Below are 21,899 nucleotides of genomic sequence, written 5' to 3' on the forward strand. Positions count from 1 at the left end.
CTTGTGTTTAGTCGTTCCTAAAATTAAGAATTTTCCTATACGCCTTTCAACCTAACTCTTCAGCTAGCAGTTGCACTGGGAACTTAAAGTCAGCTTGCTCTGTTGTTACTATAGCATGGTCAACACTTGAGAACAATGGGAAGGAGCCAATCAGAAACGCGTAAACGAGGGGATCGAGCGCTAACCCACCGAACCAATCACAAGATGCCGAGCAAACGGTTCCGGCGTAGCGCGTGCGTCTGACGTCACGGCGCCGTCTGTCACGTGGCCGGGTCGAGCGGGTCGAGCGGGCCGGGTGGGAGACCAGGATGGGAGGCGGTCGGTTCTTGGTGGCGCTTCTCGTGCTGTTTCTTTCCTGTGGGATTCCGTCCGACGGACAGAAGAAGAAAGAGGTTTGGAAAGGGGGGGCTTTATTCATTAATTAAAGGAAGTGGACGGGGAAGCGAGTAGGCAACCGGAAGAGGCGGCACCGGTGAAATGGCAGAAAGCGAAAGGGGCCGAGTGAGCTGCCTTAGGAACGCCCGGGGGTACGCTGCATGTCACCTTTCCAGTCAGACCACTGCTCCAGCGCATCTCTCCTTTCCGGATTTTATTAATAAAAGCCTGCGGGGAAGTGCCTTATTGCTTTACCCTTTAGCTGGCTTTCCGGTTATTCTGAAAGATCACTGACATCAATTCCCTGTCACCGCTTATGTTTGCTATCTGCAGACTCTGCCTTGAATAAATATTCAAAATTAAATACCAATAAAATTCTGGGACTATTCGAGAGCAGTTTATGCAGAGAGATGTATTGAGTCGTAAATCAACAATAGAAACAAGTAAAGTCAATAGATTAATTGATCTTTGTAATCTTGATAAAACTGAAAATGTGTTCGAGCTAATGATTTGAGAGTAATAACAGACTAGTTTAATTTTCTAAATATCTGCAATTCAGAGAAGTTTTGCTTTCTGCTATGGTATAAGTGAAACTAACTGTAAGAGGTGACAATAACCCCTTTACCTTAGTTGTGTTTGGGTTATCTTAAGATCTTCTTAAGCAGTCCCTCGGAGCTAACAGTATCTTACTACTGTTACAATTCTTTAGTCATGAGTTGAATGAAGAATCCTTTGAATTGAATGAATAATTTTTAAGTCCTTTCATGGGTGGGGTGTGGATGATATTTAATGAGAAATGTATATGCCTTGTTTGAGATGTGTGTCTTTTTTATCATGTACAGTCTCTGCATGTGGCAGCTGTAGAGACTTCCTGAATGATCTTTTTTGAAAACGTCCTTGAAATGTTTATCTTGTTAATCTCATATCATATGAGAGCTCTCAACAAAGTGATTTGTATCAAGTATCAGAAATACCTGTGGCTATTTACTGCCTTGCACTGGGATGCTAGGCTAGAAGGAGACAGTGATGTTTGTTTACCTATCCTGCTGCATGAATTAATCATTTGTTTTCAAAGATGCATCAATGATAGGCCAATGTCTGGCAGTACCTTCTGTAAATCACTTGTATCTCCAGAGTGCCCAGAATTGTGGGGATCAGTGTTTGGTTTGCTGGGTTTGAGGTCTTGGCCTTCAAAGATTCTTCTCTGGTCAAAGGTGTGCTGCGTGCAGGAGGCATCGATGAATTTCATTGTCAATGTCTTTGGGGATCCAAGACATCAACAGCAATTCACCCTTTCAGTAGTTTTTCAGAGATCTTGATTATTAGTAGGTTAGTTGGCAAGATTCCTATTTCATTAGTGGTGTCAAAGGAATCATTGGTGACTTGGAACTATCTCCGAGTATGCACGTATGCAGCACTGTTCACTTGCTAGTGACATCATAGAATTGCAGCCAACTCATTCATGCTGACAGCAGTCCCCACCCAGTTAGTCCCAATTTTCTGTATTTGGCCCATATCCCTCAAAGCCTTCCTCCTCCATGTACCAATCCAAGTGCTTGAATAAAACTCACAAAATGGCTGGTGGAACGCAGCAGGCCAGGCAGCATCTATAAGAAGAGGTACAGTCGATGTTTCGGGCTGAGACCCTTCGTCAGGACTAACTGGAAGACGAGATAGTAAGAGAGTTGAAAGTGGGAGGGGGAGATCCGAAATGATAGGAGAAGACAGGAGGGGGAGGGATGGAGCTGAGAGCTGGAAAGTTGATTGACAAAAGAGATACAAGGCAGCTGTCCAGCATCTGTAGATTTCCTCGTGTTTGGTTGAATAAAACGGTTGTATGTGCATCAACCATCTTCTATGGTAGCCTGTTCCATATATTCACCACTGGTGATGGGGGGAGGATATTGAACTGAATGTAATGTACAGCTACATACACTTCCTCACTGGTAATATGAATGTTCTCCAAAACACCTTTGCTTTTCCTTCTCTCTCGAGCAAACACTGAGAAGAAATGTTCATTAAAAGTCACACACATCGTCTATGGCTTAAAACATAGACGGCCTGCTGATATATTACGGACCAACTCTCTCTATATACAACCTTTTACTTTTAATATAGCTGTAGAATCTTGAGATTTTCTTTTACTTGCTAGGTCCATCTCATGCCCTCTCTTTACCCGCCTGATTTCCCTCTTGTATATTCTTGATCTTTCAATAGCCATCAAGTGATTCACCTCCTAAATTCAATGTGTGCTTCCTTTTTCCTTGACTAAAGCCTCAAGATTGCTCATCAGTCAGGGTTCTCTAACCTTTCTCTCACTCTCCTTTTTCTCCCTCTGTCCCTCTGAATATACCCCTTGCCCATCCTCTGGGTCCCCCCCCCCTTGTCTTTCTTCCCGGACCTCCTGTCCCATGATCCTCTCGTATCCCCTTTTGCCAATCACCTGTCCAGCTCTTGGCTCCATCCCTCCCCCTCCTGTCTTCTCCTATCATTTTGGATCTCCCCCGGCCCCTCCAACTTTCAAATCCCTTACTCACTTTTCCTTCAGTTAGTCCTGACGAAGGGTCTTGGCCTGAAACGTCGACTGCACCTCTTCCTACAGATGCTGCCTGGCCTGCTGCGTTCACTAGCAACTTTGATGTGTGTTGCTTGAATTTCCAGCATCTGCAGAATTCCTGTTGTTTGCGTTTAAATTCACTACTGCGAAGCCTCTTCCGGTGATGCCTACACCGAAGAAGTTTAGATCCTCTCTTCGACGGGAGTTCAGTGAAACCATCTCTCACTGCTCCCCATCTGTAATTTCTTCGGCTGTTCAACTTTTCGACCACACTTTGACTCAGACTCGCTATCACAGCCATATATCCTTTCTTGGAACGTGCCTCTGTCGCCAACTTACTCCAGTTGGCTTTAGGATTCGTTTCCAAGCCTCTCAATTTGGACCTTCTGAGGATCCCAGGTACTCACATTTTATTGACTCTGCCTCTCGCCGCTTCTCCCGTCAAGCTCGGAAGGCAACTCTCTCCGCTATGAGGAGGTACTTGGTGTCCTTATCCCAGACCCTTCCACACCTTCGGGACACTTTCTTCGCCGTCTGTAATGGTCCTACCCGTTATTTCATCCTCCGTCAGATTCACGCCTGCAATCGCCGTTTTTTTGACTTTGTCACGTTAGGCAAAGACCGCAAGATCCTACATCTACGGACTCCAGATCCTGCCAGCCCCGACGCTAGCAGGCATGAACTTCAGATTGCGGCCCCTGCCACTGATCTCGGCGGCTCCAACACCTCAGGGCATATTCAAAACCCGGACTCCAGCAACGACCATGAACACCTTCACAGCGATTGCGCAACCACCAACTGCGACTCCAGCCTTGAACTCCAGGCCGGGTCTTTATGTGCTGCTGTTATGACTCCTGTCTCCCCTTCCCCCACCACCACTCTGCAACCCTGTCTCCCTCAGATCCCACGGTCAGCTCCTGGGTCCTCAGAGGCTCCATCTTCCTCTCACCCCAACCCTCCCCTCTCCATTGCCACCCCCAGCCTCCCTCCTCCCCCCTCTGATCCCAGCTCTCATCCGTGCCGGATCTTTACCATCCCCTCCGACCTTCAACTGTCGGAGGCAGAATGCTCTGTTCTCAGTAAGGGCCTCACGTTTGTCCCTCTTCGCCCACACCTCAGCGAGTTCCGTGTTCGCCACGATGCAGAACTTTTCTTCCGCCATCTCCGTCTCCGAGCCTACTTCTTCGGCAAGGACTCTTCCACCCCCACCGATGACCCCTTCTCCCGTCTTCAACCCTCCTCTTCTTCATGGACACCCCGCTCTGGTCTTCTGCCTGCTCTGGATCTCTTTATCGCTAATTGCCGACGGGACATCAACCGTCTCGACTTCACCGCACCTTGTCCCCATTCCAACCTCACTCCTTCGGAACGCTCTGCTCTCCACTCCCTCCGCACTAATCCTAACCTTATTATTAAACCCGCCGATAAGGGGGGTGCTGTTGTAGTCTGGCGTACTGACCTCTACCTTGCCGAGGCACAGCGACAACTCGCGGATACCTCCTCTTATTTACCCCTCGATCGTGACCCCACTAAGGAGCACCAGGCCATTGTCTCCCACGCCATCACCGACTTTATCCGCTCAGGGGATCTCCCATCCACTGCTACCAACATTATAGTTCCCACACCCCGCACTTCCCGTTTCTACCTCCTACCCAAGATCCACAAACCTGCCTGTCCTGGCTGACCTATAGTCTTAGCTTGCTCCTGCCCCACCGAACTCATTTCTGCATACCTCGACGCTGTTTTATCACCCCTTGTTCAATCCCTTCCGACCTATGTTCGTGACACTTCTCACGCTCTTAAACCTTTCGATGATTTTAAGTTCCCTGGCCCTCACCGCTTTGTTTTCACCATGGATGTCCAGTCCTTATATACTTCCATCCCCCATCAGGAAGGTCTCAAAGCTCTACGCTTCTTTTTGGATTCCAGACCTAATCAGTTCCCCTCTACCACCACTCTTCTCCGTCTAGCGGAATTAGTCCTTACTCTTAATAATTTCTCCTTTGGCTCCTCCCACTTCCTCCAAACTAAAGGTGTAGCTATTGGCACCCGTATGGGTCCTAGCTATGCCTGCCTTTTTGTTGGGTTTGTGGAACAATCTATGTTCCGTGCCTATTCTGGTATCTGTCCCCCACTTTTCCTTCGCTACATCGACGACTGCATTGGCACTGCTTCCTGCACGCATGCAGAACTCGTTGACTTTATTAGCTTTGCCTCCAACTTTCACCCTGCCCTCAAGTTTACCTGGTCCATTTCCGACACTTCCCTCCCCTTTCTAGATCTTTCTGTCTCTGTCTCTGGAGACAGCTTATCTACTGATGTCTACTATAAGCCTACTGATTCTCACAGCTATCTGGACTATTCCTCTTCTCACCCTGTCTCTTGCAAAAACGCCATCCCCTTCTCGCAATTCCTCCATCTCCGCCGCATCTGCTCTCAGGATGAGGCTTTTCATTCTAGGACGAGGGAGATGTCTTCATTTTTTAAAGAAAGGGGCTTCCCTTCCTCCACTATCAACTCTGCTCTTAAACGCATCTCCCCCATTTCACGTACAGCTGCTCTCACTCCATCCTCCCGCCACCCCACTAGGAATAGGGTTCCTCTGGTCCTCACCTACCACCCCACCAGCCTCCGGGTCCAACATATTATTCTCTGTAACTTCCGCCACCTCCAACGGGATCCCACCACTAAGCACATCTTTCCCTCCCCCCCCCCCTGCATTCCGCAGGGATCACTCCCTACGCAACTCCCTTGTCCATTCGTCCCCCCCATCCCTCCCCACTGATCTCCCTCCTGGCACTTATCCGTGTAAGCGGAACAAGTGCTACACATGCCCTTACACTTCCTCCCTTACCACCATTCACGGCCCCAAACAGTCCTTCCAAGTGAGGCAACACTTCACCTGTGAGTCGACTGGGGTCATATACTGCGTCCGGTGCTCCCGATGTGGCCTTTTATATATTGGCGAGACCTGACGCAGACTGGGAGACCGCTTTGCTGAACATCTACGCTCTGTCTGCCAGAGAAAGCAGGATCTCCCAGTGGCCACACATTTTAATTCCACATCCCATTCCCATTCTGACATGTCTATCCACGGCCTCCTCTACTGTAAAGATGAAGCCACACTCAGGTTGGAGGAACAACACCTTATATTCCGTCTGGGTAGCCTCCAACCTGATGGCATGAACATTGACTTCTCTAACTTCCGCTAGGCCCCACCTCCCCCTTGTACCCCATCTGTTACTTATTTTTATACACACATTCTTTCTCTCACTCCTTTTTCTCCCTCTGTCCCTCTGAATATACCTCTTGCCCATCCTCTGGGTCCCCCCCCCCTTGTCTTTCTTCCCGGACCTCCTGTCCCATGATCCTCTCGTATCCCCTTTTGCCAATCACCTGTCCAGCTCTTGGCTCCATCCCTCCCCCTCCTGTCTTCTCCTATCATTTTGGATCTCCCCCTCCCCCTCCAACTTTCAAATCCCTTACTCACTCTTCCTTCAGTTAGTCCTGACGAAGGGTCTCGGCCTGAAACGTCGACTGCACCTCTTCCTACAGATGCTGCCTGGCCTGCTGCGTTCACCAGCAACTTTGATGTGTGTTGCTTCTCTAACCTTGCCAGGTTTACAAGAATATGCTGCCACTGTACTCTTGATATCCCACTCTTAAAAGCCTTCCACTTGCCATTTGTTCATAGAAACATAGAAAACCTACAGCACAACCTTCGGCCCATAAAGCTGTACCGAACATGTCCTTACCTTAGAAATTACCCAGGGTTACCCATAGCCTTCCTTTTTTCTGAGCTCCATGTACCTGTCCAGGAGTCTGTCAAAAGACCCTATTGTATCTGCCTCAAACAGCATTGCTGGCAGCCCATTCCATGCCCTCACCACTCTCAACATAAAAAACTTACCCCTGACATCTCCTCTGTACCTACTTCCAAGCACCTTAAAACTGCCCTCTCGTGCTAGCCACTTCAGCCCTGGGAAAAAGCCTCTGACTATCCACGTGATCAGTGCCTCTCATCATCTTATACACCTCTATCAGGTCACCTTTAATCCTCCATCGCTCCAAGGAAAAAAGGCCAAGTTCACTCAACCTACTCTCATAAGGCATGCTCCCCAATTCAGGCAATATCCGTGTAAATCTCCTCTGCACACTTCCTACTGTTTCCACATCCTTCCTGTAGTGAGGCGATCAGAACTGAGCACTGTACTCCAAGTGGGGTCTGAACAGGGTCGTATATAGCTGCAACATTACCTCTTGGCTCCTTAACTCAATCCCACGATTGATGAAGGCCAATGCACCGTATGCTTTCTTAACCTCAGAGTCAATCTGCGCCGCAGCTTTGAGTGTCGTATGGACTTGGACCCCAAGATGCCTCTGATCCTCCACACTGCCAAGAGTCCTACCATTAAAATTATATTCTGCCATCATATTTGACCTACCAAATGAACCACTTCACACTTATCTGGGTTGAACTCCCATCTGTCACTTCTCAGTCCAATTTTGCATTCTATCAATGTCCCATTGTCCCCTCTGGCAGCCTTTCACACTATCCACAACACCCGAACCTTTGTGTCACCAGCAAATTTACTTACTCATCCCTCCATTTCCTCATCCAGATCATTTATAGAAATCACGAAGAGTAGGGGTCCCACAACAAATCCCTGAGGCACACCACTGGTCACTGACCTCCATGCAGACTATGACCCGTCTACAACCACACTTTGCCTTTTGTTGGTAAGCCAGTTCTGGATGCACAAAGCAATGTTCCCTTGGATCCCATGCCTCCTTACGTTCTCAATAAGTCTTGCTTGGGTTACCTTGTCAAATGCCTTGCTGAAATCCATATACAGGTTTCCCCCGCCATCCGAAGGTAGAGCATTCCTATGAAACGGTTCGTAAGCCGGAATGTCGTAAAGCGAAGAAGCAATTACCATTAATTTAGATGGGAAAATTTTGTGAGCGCTCGCAGACCCAAAAATAACCTACCAAATCATGCCAAATAACACGTAAAACCTAAAATAACAGTAACATATAGTAAAAGCAGGAATGATATGATAAATACACAGCTTATATAAAGTAGAAATACTTTTCCACAATCATTGCCTGAACTGTTCTCCGTCGTGAAAATCTCACGCAAGCCCCGTCGGCAAAAACACGGTGCAGGCACTCTCCAGTAACCTTTAAGCTATGAAGCTGCCAAATTATACCAAATAACACATAAAAATACACAGCCGATATAAAGTAGATATAATGTATGTACAGTGTAGTATCACTTACCGGAATTGGGAAAGCGCGGAGCACACTGATGGTGCTGTGTTAGACTGAGTCGTCAGAGTTTGGGTGGTGCAGTGGCCCCCACCCTCCAGGCAGCGAACTGATACCGATTCGCGAAGCATGCAGCGGTAGCCGGGAGGCACACAGTACATCTTTAAGAAAAAAGCTGAAATAAACATGCTAATTAATTAGGTGCCACCCGGCACATAATTGTTGCCTCAGATCAGTGCCAATTGCTGATTGCATCGCCTCTGATCTGGGTTCACAGTTACGTGTCGGGCGGCACCTAATTAATTGCATGTTATTTCGGCTTTTTTCTTAAAGGTGTGCTGTATGTCTCCCGGCTACTGCTGCATTCTCCACGAATCGGTATCTGTCCGCGGTCTGGGTGTTGGTGGTGGGACACTGGGGTGTCATCTCGTCATCTGTTTCCATTAGAGCAGGCAGCTCACCTTCTCCTATGACTGCCCGCCTCGATGTCGAAGGTCGAGGTTCGTCGTCTGCTGTGGCTGATGTGGAAGGCTTGCTTGACTGCTGAGCCTCGCGCATTTTCCTATCATACAGTTCTTTGTAAGCACTCAAACCATCCTGCAAATACCCACTAAACCAACGTACCCTTTCAAAGTTAAAATCATACTTTATCATTACTCATTCGGTTTCAGCTTTTCATCTATCAGTTCTTGGTCATGGGATGCCAAAACCTCTTCAACATCATCTTCGTCAGCTTCCACAAGCCAAACTCAGTTTGTACTTCGTTCACCACGATCAAAACGCTTTATTATGTCTAGTTTTACGCTAAGTGTAACACTCTTACGAGCTCTTTCAGGCTTTTCCGATACCATAGAACTCATCTTGCAAACGGCTGCTCACAGGCACGTGTGTAAGCGATGCTGGCGAGAATGCAGTTCCGAATCCGGGGGAGAATGGCTGCTCGGGGCGTGCTCTGCTTTTTATCGCACGCTGCCTTTCTTCATAACAGTGAAAACACCTTCTGTTAGCGAAAACAGGGTACTAATGTAGGTCTTTCGTAACAGTGAGGTTTCGTAAAGCGAATGTTCGAAAAGCGGGGGACACCTGTATACTACATCTACCACTCTACCTTCATCAATGTGTTTAGTTACATCCTCGAGAAATTCAATCAGGCTCATAAGGCATGACCTGCCTCTGACAAAGCCATGCTGACTATTCCTAATCATATTATGCCTCTCCAAATGTTCATAAATCCTGCCTCTCAGGATCTTTCCCATCAACTTACCAACCACTGAAGTAAGGCTCACTGGTCTATAATTTCCTGGGCTATCTCTACTCCCTTTCTTGAATAACGGAACAACATCTGCAACCCTCCAATCCTCTGAACCTCTCTCGTCCTCATTGATGATGCAAAGATCATCGTCAGAGGCTCAGCAATCTCCTCCCTCGCTTCCCACAGTAGCCTGGGGTACATCTTTTCCAGTTCTGGTGACTTATCCAACTTGATGCTTTCCAAAAGCTCTGGCACATCCTCTTTCTTAATATCTACATGCTCAAGCTTTTCAATCTGCTGTAAGTCATTCCTACAATCGTCAAGATCCTTTTCCGTAGTGAATACTGAAGCAAAGTATTCATTAAGTACCTCTGCTATCTCCTCCAGTTCCATACACACTTTTCCACTGTCACACTTGATTCTCTCGTGTCTTATCCTTTTACTCTTCACATATTTGCAGAATGCCTTGGGGTTTTCCTTAATCCTGTCCGCCAAGGCCTTCTCATGGCCCCTTCTGGCTCTCCTAATTTCTTTCTTAAGCTCCTTCCTGCTAGCATGATAATTTTCTAGATCTCTATCATTGCCTAGTTTTTTGAACCATTCATAAGCTCTTTTCTTCTTGACTAGATTTACAACAGCCTTTGTACACCATGGTTCCTGTACCCTACCATCCTTTCCCTGTCTCATTGGAACGTACCTATGCAGAACTCCATGCAAATATCCCCTGAACGTTTGCCACATTTCTTCCATACATTTTCCTGAGAACATCTGTTCTCAATTTATGCTTCCAAGTTCCTGCCTGATAGCCTCATATTTTCCCCTTACTCCAATTAAACACTTTCCTAACTTGTCTGTTCCTATCCCTCTCCAATTCTATGGTAAAGGAGATAGAATTGTGATCACCACCTCCAAAATGCTCTCCCACTGAGAGATCTGACACCTGACCAGGTTCATTTCCCAATGCCAGATCAAGTGCAGCCTCTCCTCCTGTAGGCTTATCTACATATTGTGTCAAGAAACCTTCCTGAACATACCTAACAAACTCCACCCCATCTAAACCCCTTGCTCTAGGGACATGCCAATTGATATTTGGGAAATTAAAATCTCCCATCACAACAACCCAAGTTATTATTGCACCTTTCCAGAATCTGTCTCCCTATCTGCTCCTTGATGTCCCTGTTACTATTGGGTGGTCTATAAAAAAAACACCGAGTAGAGTTTTGATCCCTTCCTGTTCCTAACTTCCACCCACAGAAATTCCGTAGACAATCCCTCCATGGCTTCCTCCATTTCTGCAGCCATGACACTATCTGTGATCAATAGTGCCACTTCCCTGCCTCTTTTGCCTCCGTCCCTGTCCTTTCTGAAACATCTAAAGCCTGGCACTTGAAGTAACCATTCCTGCCCCTGCACCATCCAAGGCTCTGAAATGGTCACAACGTCATAGCTCCAAGTACTGATCCACTCTCTAAGCTCATCCCCTTTGTTAATAATACTCCTTGTATTAAAATAGACACATCTCAAACTATCGGTCTGAGGGTGTCTCTTCTTTATCACCTGCCTATCCTCCCTCTTGCACTGTCTCCAAGCTTTCTCTATTTGTGAGCCAATTACCTCTTCCTCCATCTCATCAGTTTGGTTCCCATCCCCCAGCAATCCTAGCTGAAACTCTCCCCAGTAGCCTCAGCAAACCTCCCCGCCAGGATATTGGTCTCCCTGGGATTCAAGTGCAACCTGTCCTTTTTGTCTGCCCCAAAAAAGGTCCCAATGATCCAGAAATCTGAATCCCCTGCCCCATGCTCCAATCCCTCATCTATGTATTTATCCTATACTGACTATCACGTTGCACAAGTAATCCCGAGATTACTATCTTTGTGGTCCTGCTTCTCAACTTCCTTCCTAACTCCTATAGACTGCTTTCAGGACCTCCTCCCTTTTCCTGCCTATGTCGTTGGTACCAATATGTACAACAACCTCTGGCTGTTCTTCCCACTTCAGGATATCATGGACACGATCAGAAACATCCCGGACCCTGGCACCTGGGAGGCAAACTGCCATCCGTGCTTCTTCCCTACGTCCACAGAGTCACCTGTCTGACCCCCTAACTATAGAGTCCCTTATCACTGCTGCCATCCTCTTCCTTTCCCTACCCTTCTGAGCCACAGGGCCGGACTCTGTGCCAGAGGTGAGGCCACTGTTGCTTCCCCCAGGTGGGCCGTCCCCTGAACAGTACTCAAGCAGGAGTACTTATTGTCAAGGGATACAGCTACAGGGGTGCTGTCTAGCCTCTGACTCCTGCCCTTCCCTCTCCTGACGGTTACCCACTTATCTCTGTCCCAGGGCCCCGGTGTGACTACCTGCCTATAGCTTTGGTTTGTCACCTCACTTTCCCTGACCAGACGAAGGTCATTGAGCTGCGTCTCCAGTTCCCTAACATGGTCCCTAAGGAGCTGCAGTTCGACTCATCTGGCGCGGATGTGGCCGTCCGGGAGGCTGGGAGTCTTCCGGACTTCCCACATATGACGCTGAGCACAGAACACTGGCCTCTCACACATTCTTCCAGTCTGTATTCTACACAGGCAACCTACCTCGCCTCAACCTGTTATCACCAAAGCCCTGTTAAGCCAAAGCCTTCCTACTCTGTCGCCTGCTCCTTGGCGCCCATTCTATAAAGCTGTCTCCTTTTAAACTCTTCTCACTGGCTGACGTCCACGCACTTGTGCAGTCATGCCTCGATCAAACTACTGAAGGAATAATCGTCTCCTTTTAAACTCTTCTCGCTGTTCTCACTGGCTGACCTCCACGCACTTGTGTGGATCCTTTCTCTTCAAAAAGGTTCATCTTGATGACTGATTTCCTCATAATTAGCTCCTGACCTTTGGATGTGGCTTACGTCTTTCCATCACTATATTTAAAATTAATCCCAACTGCCACTTTGGTTCCCTACCCTTCCTCTTTCCCTGAGAGGTTGTCCAGAATTGCACCCGGCTAAGCTGGGCCCTCTGTATATAGAGTCATGAGCACATTCATGGACACTAGACACATATAACTAATTCCATCCCATCCAGGCGCTTAACACTCTGGGTGGCCCAGTCAATATCACAGAAGTTAAAATCTCGCACTTGTACAGCCCTATTCTTAAAACTATGCGTGGCTTCTCTACACACCTGCTCCTCAAGTTCTTGCTGACTGTTTGCATTCCCGGTAGAGTGATCCTCCCCTTCTTCTTGATGGATGATCCCACAAGAATGTTGTCTCTCAGGACTGCTCTCCTATCCCTTACCATGTAGCTTAAGTTGGGATGATTCTGTTCAATGGTGAAGATACAAAACATGTTGGAGATAAAATGTAGTATCATAGAGAGAGATTGGGAAAGGTGTTGGTACAAATACAAACTTGCTTGATTGTCTTCAGCTGAGGAAGACATGAAAAGATGAAGAAAAATATCCCTGATTAGGAAAAGTTGTCTCATAAAGGCAATTCAGAGATGAAATTGCAAGATTTAATAACTGCTGAATTTAATTAGCTGCCAGAACTTTAAATCACAGGCTTCAGGTACAACAGTAACTTAAACTTGCGTAGGACATTCAAAGGCTCAGCACATCTAGTGGGCTACCAGTTGTACAAGAAAGTTAGATTTCTGAGTTTTCTTGTGGAGCTGATAATGCAAACAAGTAAAGTTTAGCCAAATGACTTTTTTTTGGAATATTAAAGTGCATAATGCATTTGGAGTACACATTTATTCAAGTTATTAACTGCCTCAGAACTGCTCAGAATTTGCAGTTCTGAACAAATTGAATAATTTGCACTGTCTATCTGATAATGAAAATCATCCTACCACCAGTATTTGCTGCATGGCTCACATGCTGGAAATGTTTTTCATATACTTGAAGCTCTGATTTCATCCACCATTTGCAGCAGAGGTATGCAGCAGTGAGTCTACTTTAGTTTACCTAGACCTATATAGTTAGACTATATTCTGATAACTATAGGAAATATAATTTTGAAGATCATTATTTTGAATTGCTCAGCAGAAGGATTAAGTTTTTGTAAACCAGAAACTTGCCAGCAGAATGTGAGACTTGTAATTGATGGTAATCGGGTTGTTCAAACTTGTGATAATGATTTTGTATATTTTATAAAACTAGATTAAAGACTTAAAGGCAAAATGAAGAAACTGATTTGACATGCCTTTCTGCGTTATTCATTAATTTGTTCATTATCTGGTTTCCTGATTCAGCCTTTGAAAATGATGCTAAAGTTATTAACTGAGCAAATTACAGAATATAATACTAAGTTTATGAATGTTTGAAAAATTACTTTAGTGTCAACGATCACATTTTAAGATTGTTTTTGAAGTGTGTTTCAAACCATGTTTTGTGTCACTGATAGAATTTAGAGCCACTGATGGTGTCATGATGAATAATATTAGCTAGTTATAGTATTTGGTCTTTAGGGGAAGAGATACCAGTCCATACAACTAAAACATCCATTCCTTGTACACTATTTAGTTGTTTGAAGATTTGCATGTTATTTATTAAGTGAACAGTCTTGACACCAAATTAATTGTCCACTATTTTTTTTCTTGACTTGATAGACAATTCTGTCTGAAAAAGTTGGGCAGTTGATGGAATGGGCAAACAGACGAGCTGTAATCCGGATGAATGGTGATAAGTTCCGTCGATTTGTGAAGGCTCCACCACGGAATTACTCTATTGTGGTGATGTTCACTGCTTTGCAGCCCCAGCGCCAGTGCACTGTTTGCAAGTATGTGACTACGTTTTTTCAGATCATATCACAAATGTACTTCAATGAGCTATATCTATTAATAATTATTTTGAACATAAAATTTATAAGTTTTATTTTAATTCTTGAAAGGCAGGTGGATGAAGAATATCAAATCCTGGCCAACTCCTGGCGTTACTCAAGCTCCTTTGCAAATAAACTTTTCTTTGCTTTGGTGGATTTTGATGAAGGATCTGATGTATTTCACCAGGTCAGTTTCAATTTTGTTATTCGATTATTTTCAGTCTTTTGAACAGATGTTGTTGTATTTGAAATAAGTGTCATTAATTTCCTTGGAGTCAATGTAGTAGCTTGTGGAGAGCAACTTTATTCTGATATTTAAAACTTATGTTGAGATAAATTGTTCTCATCATCAGCATCAACACTTCGTTTTAAAATATCTTTTCCTTTTAACTGAGAGGTCTTGTGTTTAAATGTAAAATGCCAGATAGTCACAGGTCACATACCATCTGTTGATAGAGATATAAAATCAATCTTTCAGTTCTGTCTGTGACCTTTCACTAAAACGAGGGGGGTGGGGGCGGGAATCTTGGAAAGCAAACAGGAGGGGGGGGTCATGAAAATAACAGCAGGAAATTGGGAAACAGATGGACCATGTGATAATGAAAGCATGATGTAACTTCTGAGTTTTGCACAAGCATAGAAGCAACTCTAATGTAGTAGCCTTTTTAATGGAAAAGAAGTGAGTATGACTGAAATTAGGATTGTTCTGCATATCCAACAAACAGGCAAACGAATCTTGGGTTTTCAGAGCTATATATTCTGATTTGGAAGAGATGAGTGAGCTTGTCTGATGTGGAATTGAAAACAGAAAATACTAGAAACACTCAAGATGTCAGGCAATATCCGTGGTCAACACAAAACAGTTAACACCTTAGAAGATTTCAGTGTGAGAACAAGTTCAGGAAAGCAAGGAGAATTATGCAAAAGGAGGACCAAAGGACCCTTGGGTTATCCTGCTGTAGGGTAGAGAGATAAGATTTGATACCTATAGTGAAAATGAGCCAATTGTGACCGGGCAACTGGAAACTGATAAAATGGCCCCAGGGTATGTGGAGAGACTGAACAAGGGGAAAGAATAGTGTCAGGGCAGAAAGAAGTCAGGTTTTTAGTTTTTGGGACAAGAATTGGCTGAAATGATGGGTCTACCTGGACAATCCTACATGTGGATCATGAGGAGGAGTTAGAAGCAGGCTGTGTGTGATGGGGGACTAAAAATGAGCCGGTTGGGGGAAGATCTCTCAAGGAAGTTAGCAAATTAGCTCACCAACTATAGGAGTCCCTACGAGAGACGGTTGATCTTCTCCACAAGGTAGCACTCATGTCACCAAACAGTACACTACCTTCCTCAGCAGGTTTGATAACGATGTTGAGGTTGATCCTTGGTGAATAGTTTTGCAAGTTCAGAATTGGATTGGAATACATGGAATGAAATGTCACTTTGGCAGTTGATGATGAAAAATCTCCAGTAGGTAACAGGCCAGAGCTGTTGGATTTCCAAGGATGTGATAGAGGGTCCACGGTCTGGATAAAAACTCCAAATTGGCCACTTGTACTTCAAATGCCAATATACTACATTCAGTGCACACAATGTGACTTCCCTTTTTTTTTGAGAACCCAAATGGATCATTGCTTTCTGGAACATCTTCATTCAGTCTTCGGATATGACGCTGCATACGTTGCCTGCCACTTCTGCATTCCACTGTCAATTCAACCTGTTCCAAGAAAGTAGAAAATAAGCTGGAGAAACACTATTTAACAGGTAGATATGGTCATAAAGCTTTTGGCACGTTGACCTTCATAAATCAAAGTATTGAGTACAGGAGATGGTATGTTATATTCAAGTTGTAGAAGACGTTGGTGAGACCTAATTAGGACTATTGTGTGCAGTTTTGGTCACCTACCTACAGGAAAGATCTAAATAAGTTTGAGAATGCAGAGAAAATTTACAAGGATGTTGCTGGGACTGGAGGACCTGAGTTATAAAGAAAGATTTTATTCCTTGGAATGTAAAATAATGAGGGGAGGTTTGATAGAGGTATACAAAAGTGTGAGGGTAGGGTAAATGCAAGCAGGCTTTTTCCACTGAGTTTGGGTGGGACTACAACTAGAGGTCATGGGTTAAGGGTGAAAGGTGAAAAGTTTGAGGGGAATATTAAGTGAAATGTCTCTGCTCAGAGTCGTGTGAGTGTGGAACAAGCTGCTGACATAAGTGGTGCATGCAAACTAGATTTCAATGTTTAAAGGGAGTTTGGATAGGTACACGGAGGGGTATGGAGGGCTCTGGTCATTGATGGGAGTAGGCAGTTTAAATAATTCATCACAGACTGCTTCTGTGCTGTACTTTTTTATGACACTGACTCTATTTCACTTGGCAAAATGGTCTCCTAGGACTATAAGCAGTCTTTCCAGCTGTGTCGGTAGAGGCCAGTTCTGCTGAAAGGTAATGTAAACTTAATGTAGTAAATCTTTCTCTCTCCACAGATGCTGCCTGGCCTATCTTAATACTTACATCATTCTGTCCTATATTGGATTTGTAGTATCTTTAGTGTTTTGCTTATCCAGAATATTTTTCTTTGCAGTTCCAGTATTGATTTTTTTTATCCTTTCTCTCCTCCTGCTTTCAGTCATTGCTGTGCATTTTATCTTTCATCCAGACAGATAATCAGCAGTTTGCAAACCTTCGTCACTCTCAAACAGCATTAACACCATTCGTAGTATATTCAGTTTCTCTTCGACAAAAGAAGTTCCTGAAGAAAAGTCTTGGCTTGGAATGTCAGCTGCTTATTCATTTCCATAGATGCTGCCTGGCCTGCTGAGTTCCTTCAGCATTTTGTGTGTTGCTTTAGGTTTCTAGCACCTGCAGACTTTCTCATGTTTATGAAAAGGCAGTTCCAGTGTTTATTCAACCCCTCTCCCTGCAATTTAAAATGTGTTGATTCCTTTGTTTTATCAGTTCTGACGAATGGCCATGTACTTGAAATTTTTGTTTTCTTTCTCTACCTACTGTTTGTATTTTTAACATGTTTTGTTTCAGCTGTCTGGCATCTATACTTTTTCTATTTTGAGCCTTTTAATTTCTTAAAGTGAAGCAGAATATTTCAACCTGTTTTACATAAGATTTCAGTCTTTCATGTGCAGACAGTTCAGTGTTAAGAAACAGATTATGTTGTATTGATCTTGATAATTGAGCATCTTTTTTACCTCTTTCAGTACAGAGCATAACAAGGAGATGGTTTAGAGTCCACCATCTTTATGACAGTGTAACTTTGATTCTAGAAGCTCTCAAAAATTTTTGAGATGGTACAGTGGAATAGTTTGATCATTATCTCTGCCTTTATTCAGCTGACATTCCTGATTTTAACATACTGAGTCTTACTAGCGCATGACAGAGATAAACAAATTAGTGCAGTAGGATCCTGTGAACAATAAATGTAGAAAATTCATCCGAAAGCCCTTTTCCTGTATTGTAAATTCTACATAAAATGTTTGCTGCCATGGATGAGAATAGCTACTTAAGTCAACTATTGGAAGGCTGCAGGCCCCAAAGAACTTCTGATCAGCAAATGTAGTCCTAAAGTATTAAAATTAAGAAGCTTAACTATTTGTAACTTTTTTTCATGTTTAGCTCAATATGAATTCTGCTCCAACGTTCATGCATTTTCCGGCTAAAGGGAAACCAAAACGAGCAGACACTTACGAACTGCAAGTTCGAGGATTTGCAGCTGAACAGATTGCACGCTGGATTGCTGATCGGACAGAAATAAATGTAAGTATATGTGTGTTTCTGCACGTGAGTATGTTAGTTTATTCTCCCAATTATCTCTTAATCAAAAAAATGTAAAATATTGGAAAACTTGTACCTTCAAAGTCAGCAGAACAAGATTATTCCTTGTATCTCTTTTAGCTGAATACCTACAATGCTTTTTCCAGAGCTCATAATGTGCTTCTCTCCCCCCCCCATTAAATTAGTAGCTCGTCTTCAGAAGCTGTTTCTGATCTGCATTGAAAAACTAAGGAGGCCTTCTCCAGTTCAATGACTAGATGAACCTTCAAACAGTAAACAATTCTTGTTTTGAGTTAAAATGGAGGAGTATTTGCAGATATCAAATAAAGGCATGTCCTCCTTACTGAAACCTTAGTTGTCTTGTAGTACTTCAATTAAATTTTTGCATTGAATGACTGACATTTGACTGAGTTGATGTTTTGAATAAGGAAATTAATGTGAAAATGAAGAAAAAATATTTGAAGTATTTTATACATTATGACTATATTTTTCTTAATTCCCAAAAGTAATGACTTGAACTTACATGAAGTGCCACACCCTTACTGTGCTTGGGTAGTCATTCTCAGTAAAAGTCAGCAGGATGCATTGCAGCACTACAATAAGTAAGTCTTTGAATGCTGCTGCCAAATTTATGATATCCATCATGCAGAAAGATGAGGAGTCAGCAGGTGTGCATGAATACTTACTGCAGAGTTCACACGACCACTTGACTCAAGTGCTTTTTTAGTTGTTTTACTATCACCAGATCAAAATTCTGGAACTTCTATGTTATAACAATGAGGGAGCACTTTCCTTCCGCACTGCGACAGTTCCAGGCATCCATTGCCCATCTTTATCATACTAATTAGGAATGCGTGATGAAGGCAAAAATGCAGTCCGGCATTTGGATATGAATTTGTTCTTGTGCCCATGAGACTTGTGATGCTCCTTGGGAAACATTTAGTGAAAAATTCTCTACTAGGGAGATTAGTAGAGGAGGAGAAGATGGCGATGCGACGCAGCTCGCAGCAGCCACTCCGGTGAATGATATCTGTTACCGGTCAAGTAGGGTGCCGTGCACAATCCTCATTTGATGGAGGCTGATGTGAGAGCACGGAGGAACATCTGGTGAAACCTCTGAAATGCCTGTTTCACTGCCGCTGCTACTGTGTGATCCAGAATCTGCGGAGGGGAAGGCCCCGAGTCTTCAGCTTTGCTTGTTGTTCGGCGGCCGGGGCGGGGTTGAAGTGCTCGGCAGAGATGGTGCTCGGTGTTGGAGGGCTGGTCAGAGGCTCGAAGTTTTCGGACGAACCCAGAGTCGGCTGCGGTCGGGTGCTTCCAATGCATCAGCAAGTTTGTGGCGCTTGGGGGTTCATGGCAGGGCGAGTTTCTACCGTCTGTGTGAGATGATGGGGCTATCAGAACTTAAGATTTTTTTTTACCGTGCTCATGGTCTGCTCTTTATCAAATTACGGTATTGCTTTGCACTGTTGTAACTATATGTTATAATTATGTGGTTTTGTCAGTTTTAGTCTTGGATTGTCCTGTGTCTCTGTGATATCATTCTGGAGGAACATTGTATCATTTTTTAATGCATGCATTTCTAAATGACAATAATCGAGGACTGAGTGTCCTCATAATCTAATCTAATCTAGTACTTGTTAGCATTGTTTTAGCAGATGTTGGGTAGATCAATAGCGTACTGAACAAGATCAGATGTGTAAATGAAATACAAATTAAAGTCTTTGAGGGTTCCTGCAATTCAGTGTCAGAAGAGAGCTTGGGTTTTGTATGATAATTAACACAATCACATATATTTCATATTTGAACTGTTTTAAAAATGTAATCACAGTTAATTTTCACATCATAAGGCTTCATAAATATCTATGAAATAACTAGAGACACTATTTTGAAGTACAGGTTTTCCCCGCTATCCGAAGGTAGAGTGTTCCTATGAAACCGTTCGTAAGCCGAAATGGCATAAAGCAAAGAAGCAATTACCTTTAATTTTTGTGGGAAAAATTTTTGAGCATTCTCAGACCCCAAAAAATAACCTACCATAAACCTAAAATAACAGTAACATACAGTAAAAGCAGGAATGATATGATAAATACACAGCCTATATAAAGTAGAAATACTTTTCTACAATCATTGCAGTACTGTCAAGCGTAGCGAAAATCTCATGCAAGCACTCTGGGCGGAAGCATTCTCGGCGAAAGCGCTCTCTCCAGTAACCTTTAAGCTATGAAGCTGCCGTCGCCTCAAAAACCAATCAAATCACCCATGACTACCTTTAAATTCCACTTTCACAAAAATTTCTTTCACTTATATTGGAAAAATGTTTGCGTGTTCCCAGACCCGAAAAATAACCTACCAAATCATACCAAATGACACATAAAAATACACAGCCTATATAAAGTAGAAATCATGTATGTACAGTGTAGTTTTACTTACCGGAATTGGGAAGACAGCGAGCACACTGATGATGATGGTGTTAGGCTGAGGTTGCAGTGGTGGGAGGTACAGGAGACTGGTCACTAATGTCATCTATCTCTGCCTGCCTTGATGTTGAAGGCCGAGGTTCATCGTCTGCTGTGGCTGATGTGGAAGGCTTGAAAAATGACAGTATGCTTGACTGCTCAGCCTCATGCATTTTTCTGTCATACAGTTCTTTGTAAGCACTTAAACCATCCTGCAAATATGCCCTAAACGTACATGCCCTTTTGAAATTAAAGTCATACTTTTCTGCAATCAGTGCGGCGCTGTCAATCGCAGTGAAAATCTCATGCAAGTGCTTCACGTTCAGTTCCTGGATGACCCCACTTTTGGGCCGTTTGCTACTGCGTTCGGTTTCGATTCGTATCCTTTCCTCTTGCAATTGCATCAGCTCTTTATCTGTCAGTTCTTAGTCATGGGATGCCAAAACTTCTTCAACATCATCTTCGTCAACTTCAGTATCAGCCGAAGCACTCTCTCCGGTAAACGTTAAACTATGAAGCTGCCCTCGCCTCAGAAACCGATCAAACCACCCATGACTACCTTTAAATTCCACTTTCGCAACACTTTCATCACCATCATCCAGTGCTTGCTGTTTCAGCTTATTAAAAAGGCTGACTGATTTCTCCTTAAGTATAAGATAACTTAACGGAACGCCACGCTTTGTACACCCATCAATCCACTCAAGCAATAGACTTTCCATTTTATCCATTATTGGATGCCAACTAAAAGAGACCACTTTGCTGCGAACAGAACCAATAGCAACATCAGCAGCTTTCAAGGTTCTTTCTCTCTGCGTGTAAGTAGTGCGAATGGTGGACGCAGGCAAGTTCAATGCGCGGACAATGTCCTTACTTCGTTCACCATGATCGAAACGCTTAATTATGTCCAGTTTTACGCTAAGTGTAACAACCTTATGAGCTCTGTTAGGCTTTTCCGCTACCTTAGAACTCATCTTGCTAACGGATGCACAAAATAAATCGGGATAAAGCACAGATGCTCACAGGCACGAGTTTAAGCTATGGCGGTAAGAATGCAGTTCCAGGGAGGAGCTTGGATGCTCGGGGAGCGCGCTGCCTTTTTTGATAAAAGCGAAAACACTCTTCGGTTGGCCAAAACAGATAACCAATGTAGGACTTTCGTAACAGTGAGCTGTCGTAAAGCAAACATTTGGAAAACAGGGGCCACCTGTATATTAGTATGCACATGCAGATAACTCTGTGCTAAAGTAGAGAATCCATTATGTACATCTGAGAACAAATGTGATGTTTAATGTTAATAGTACCATATACAAGTTGTAAATTTCACATTGTTTGCTTGTTGTTTCATGTTTATTCTGGGGTGTGTTTCGACACAATGATATGTATAATTAAAAG

At 43.9% G+C, this 21,899-nt stretch overlaps 1 protein-coding gene across 1 annotated transcript in view; it reads left to right on the forward strand.

Annotated features, from left to right (window-relative positions):
- Positions 1-254: 254 nt before the first annotated feature.
- The window catches only part of LOC140204299 (dolichyl-diphosphooligosaccharide--protein glycosyltransferase subunit MAGT1-like), a 34,771-nt gene continuing 13,126 nt past the window's right edge, over positions 255-21,899 (forward strand). Inside the window, exons 1-4 of the mRNA XM_072270900.1 lie at positions 255-392; positions 14,053-14,222; positions 14,334-14,451; positions 17,890-18,030. Coding sequence (XP_072127001.1) covers positions 309-392; positions 14,053-14,222; positions 14,334-14,451; positions 17,890-18,030 — 513 coding nt within the window. The 5' untranslated portion in view covers positions 255-308. The remainder of the gene's footprint in view (positions 393-14,052; positions 14,223-14,333; positions 14,452-17,889; positions 18,031-21,899) is intronic.

This window comes from Mobula birostris, chromosome 10 (genome assembly GCF_030028105.1).
Source record: "Mobula birostris isolate sMobBir1 chromosome 10, sMobBir1.hap1, whole genome shotgun sequence".
Classification (NCBI taxonomy): Eukaryota; Metazoa; Chordata; class Chondrichthyes; order Myliobatiformes; family Myliobatidae; genus Mobula; species Mobula birostris.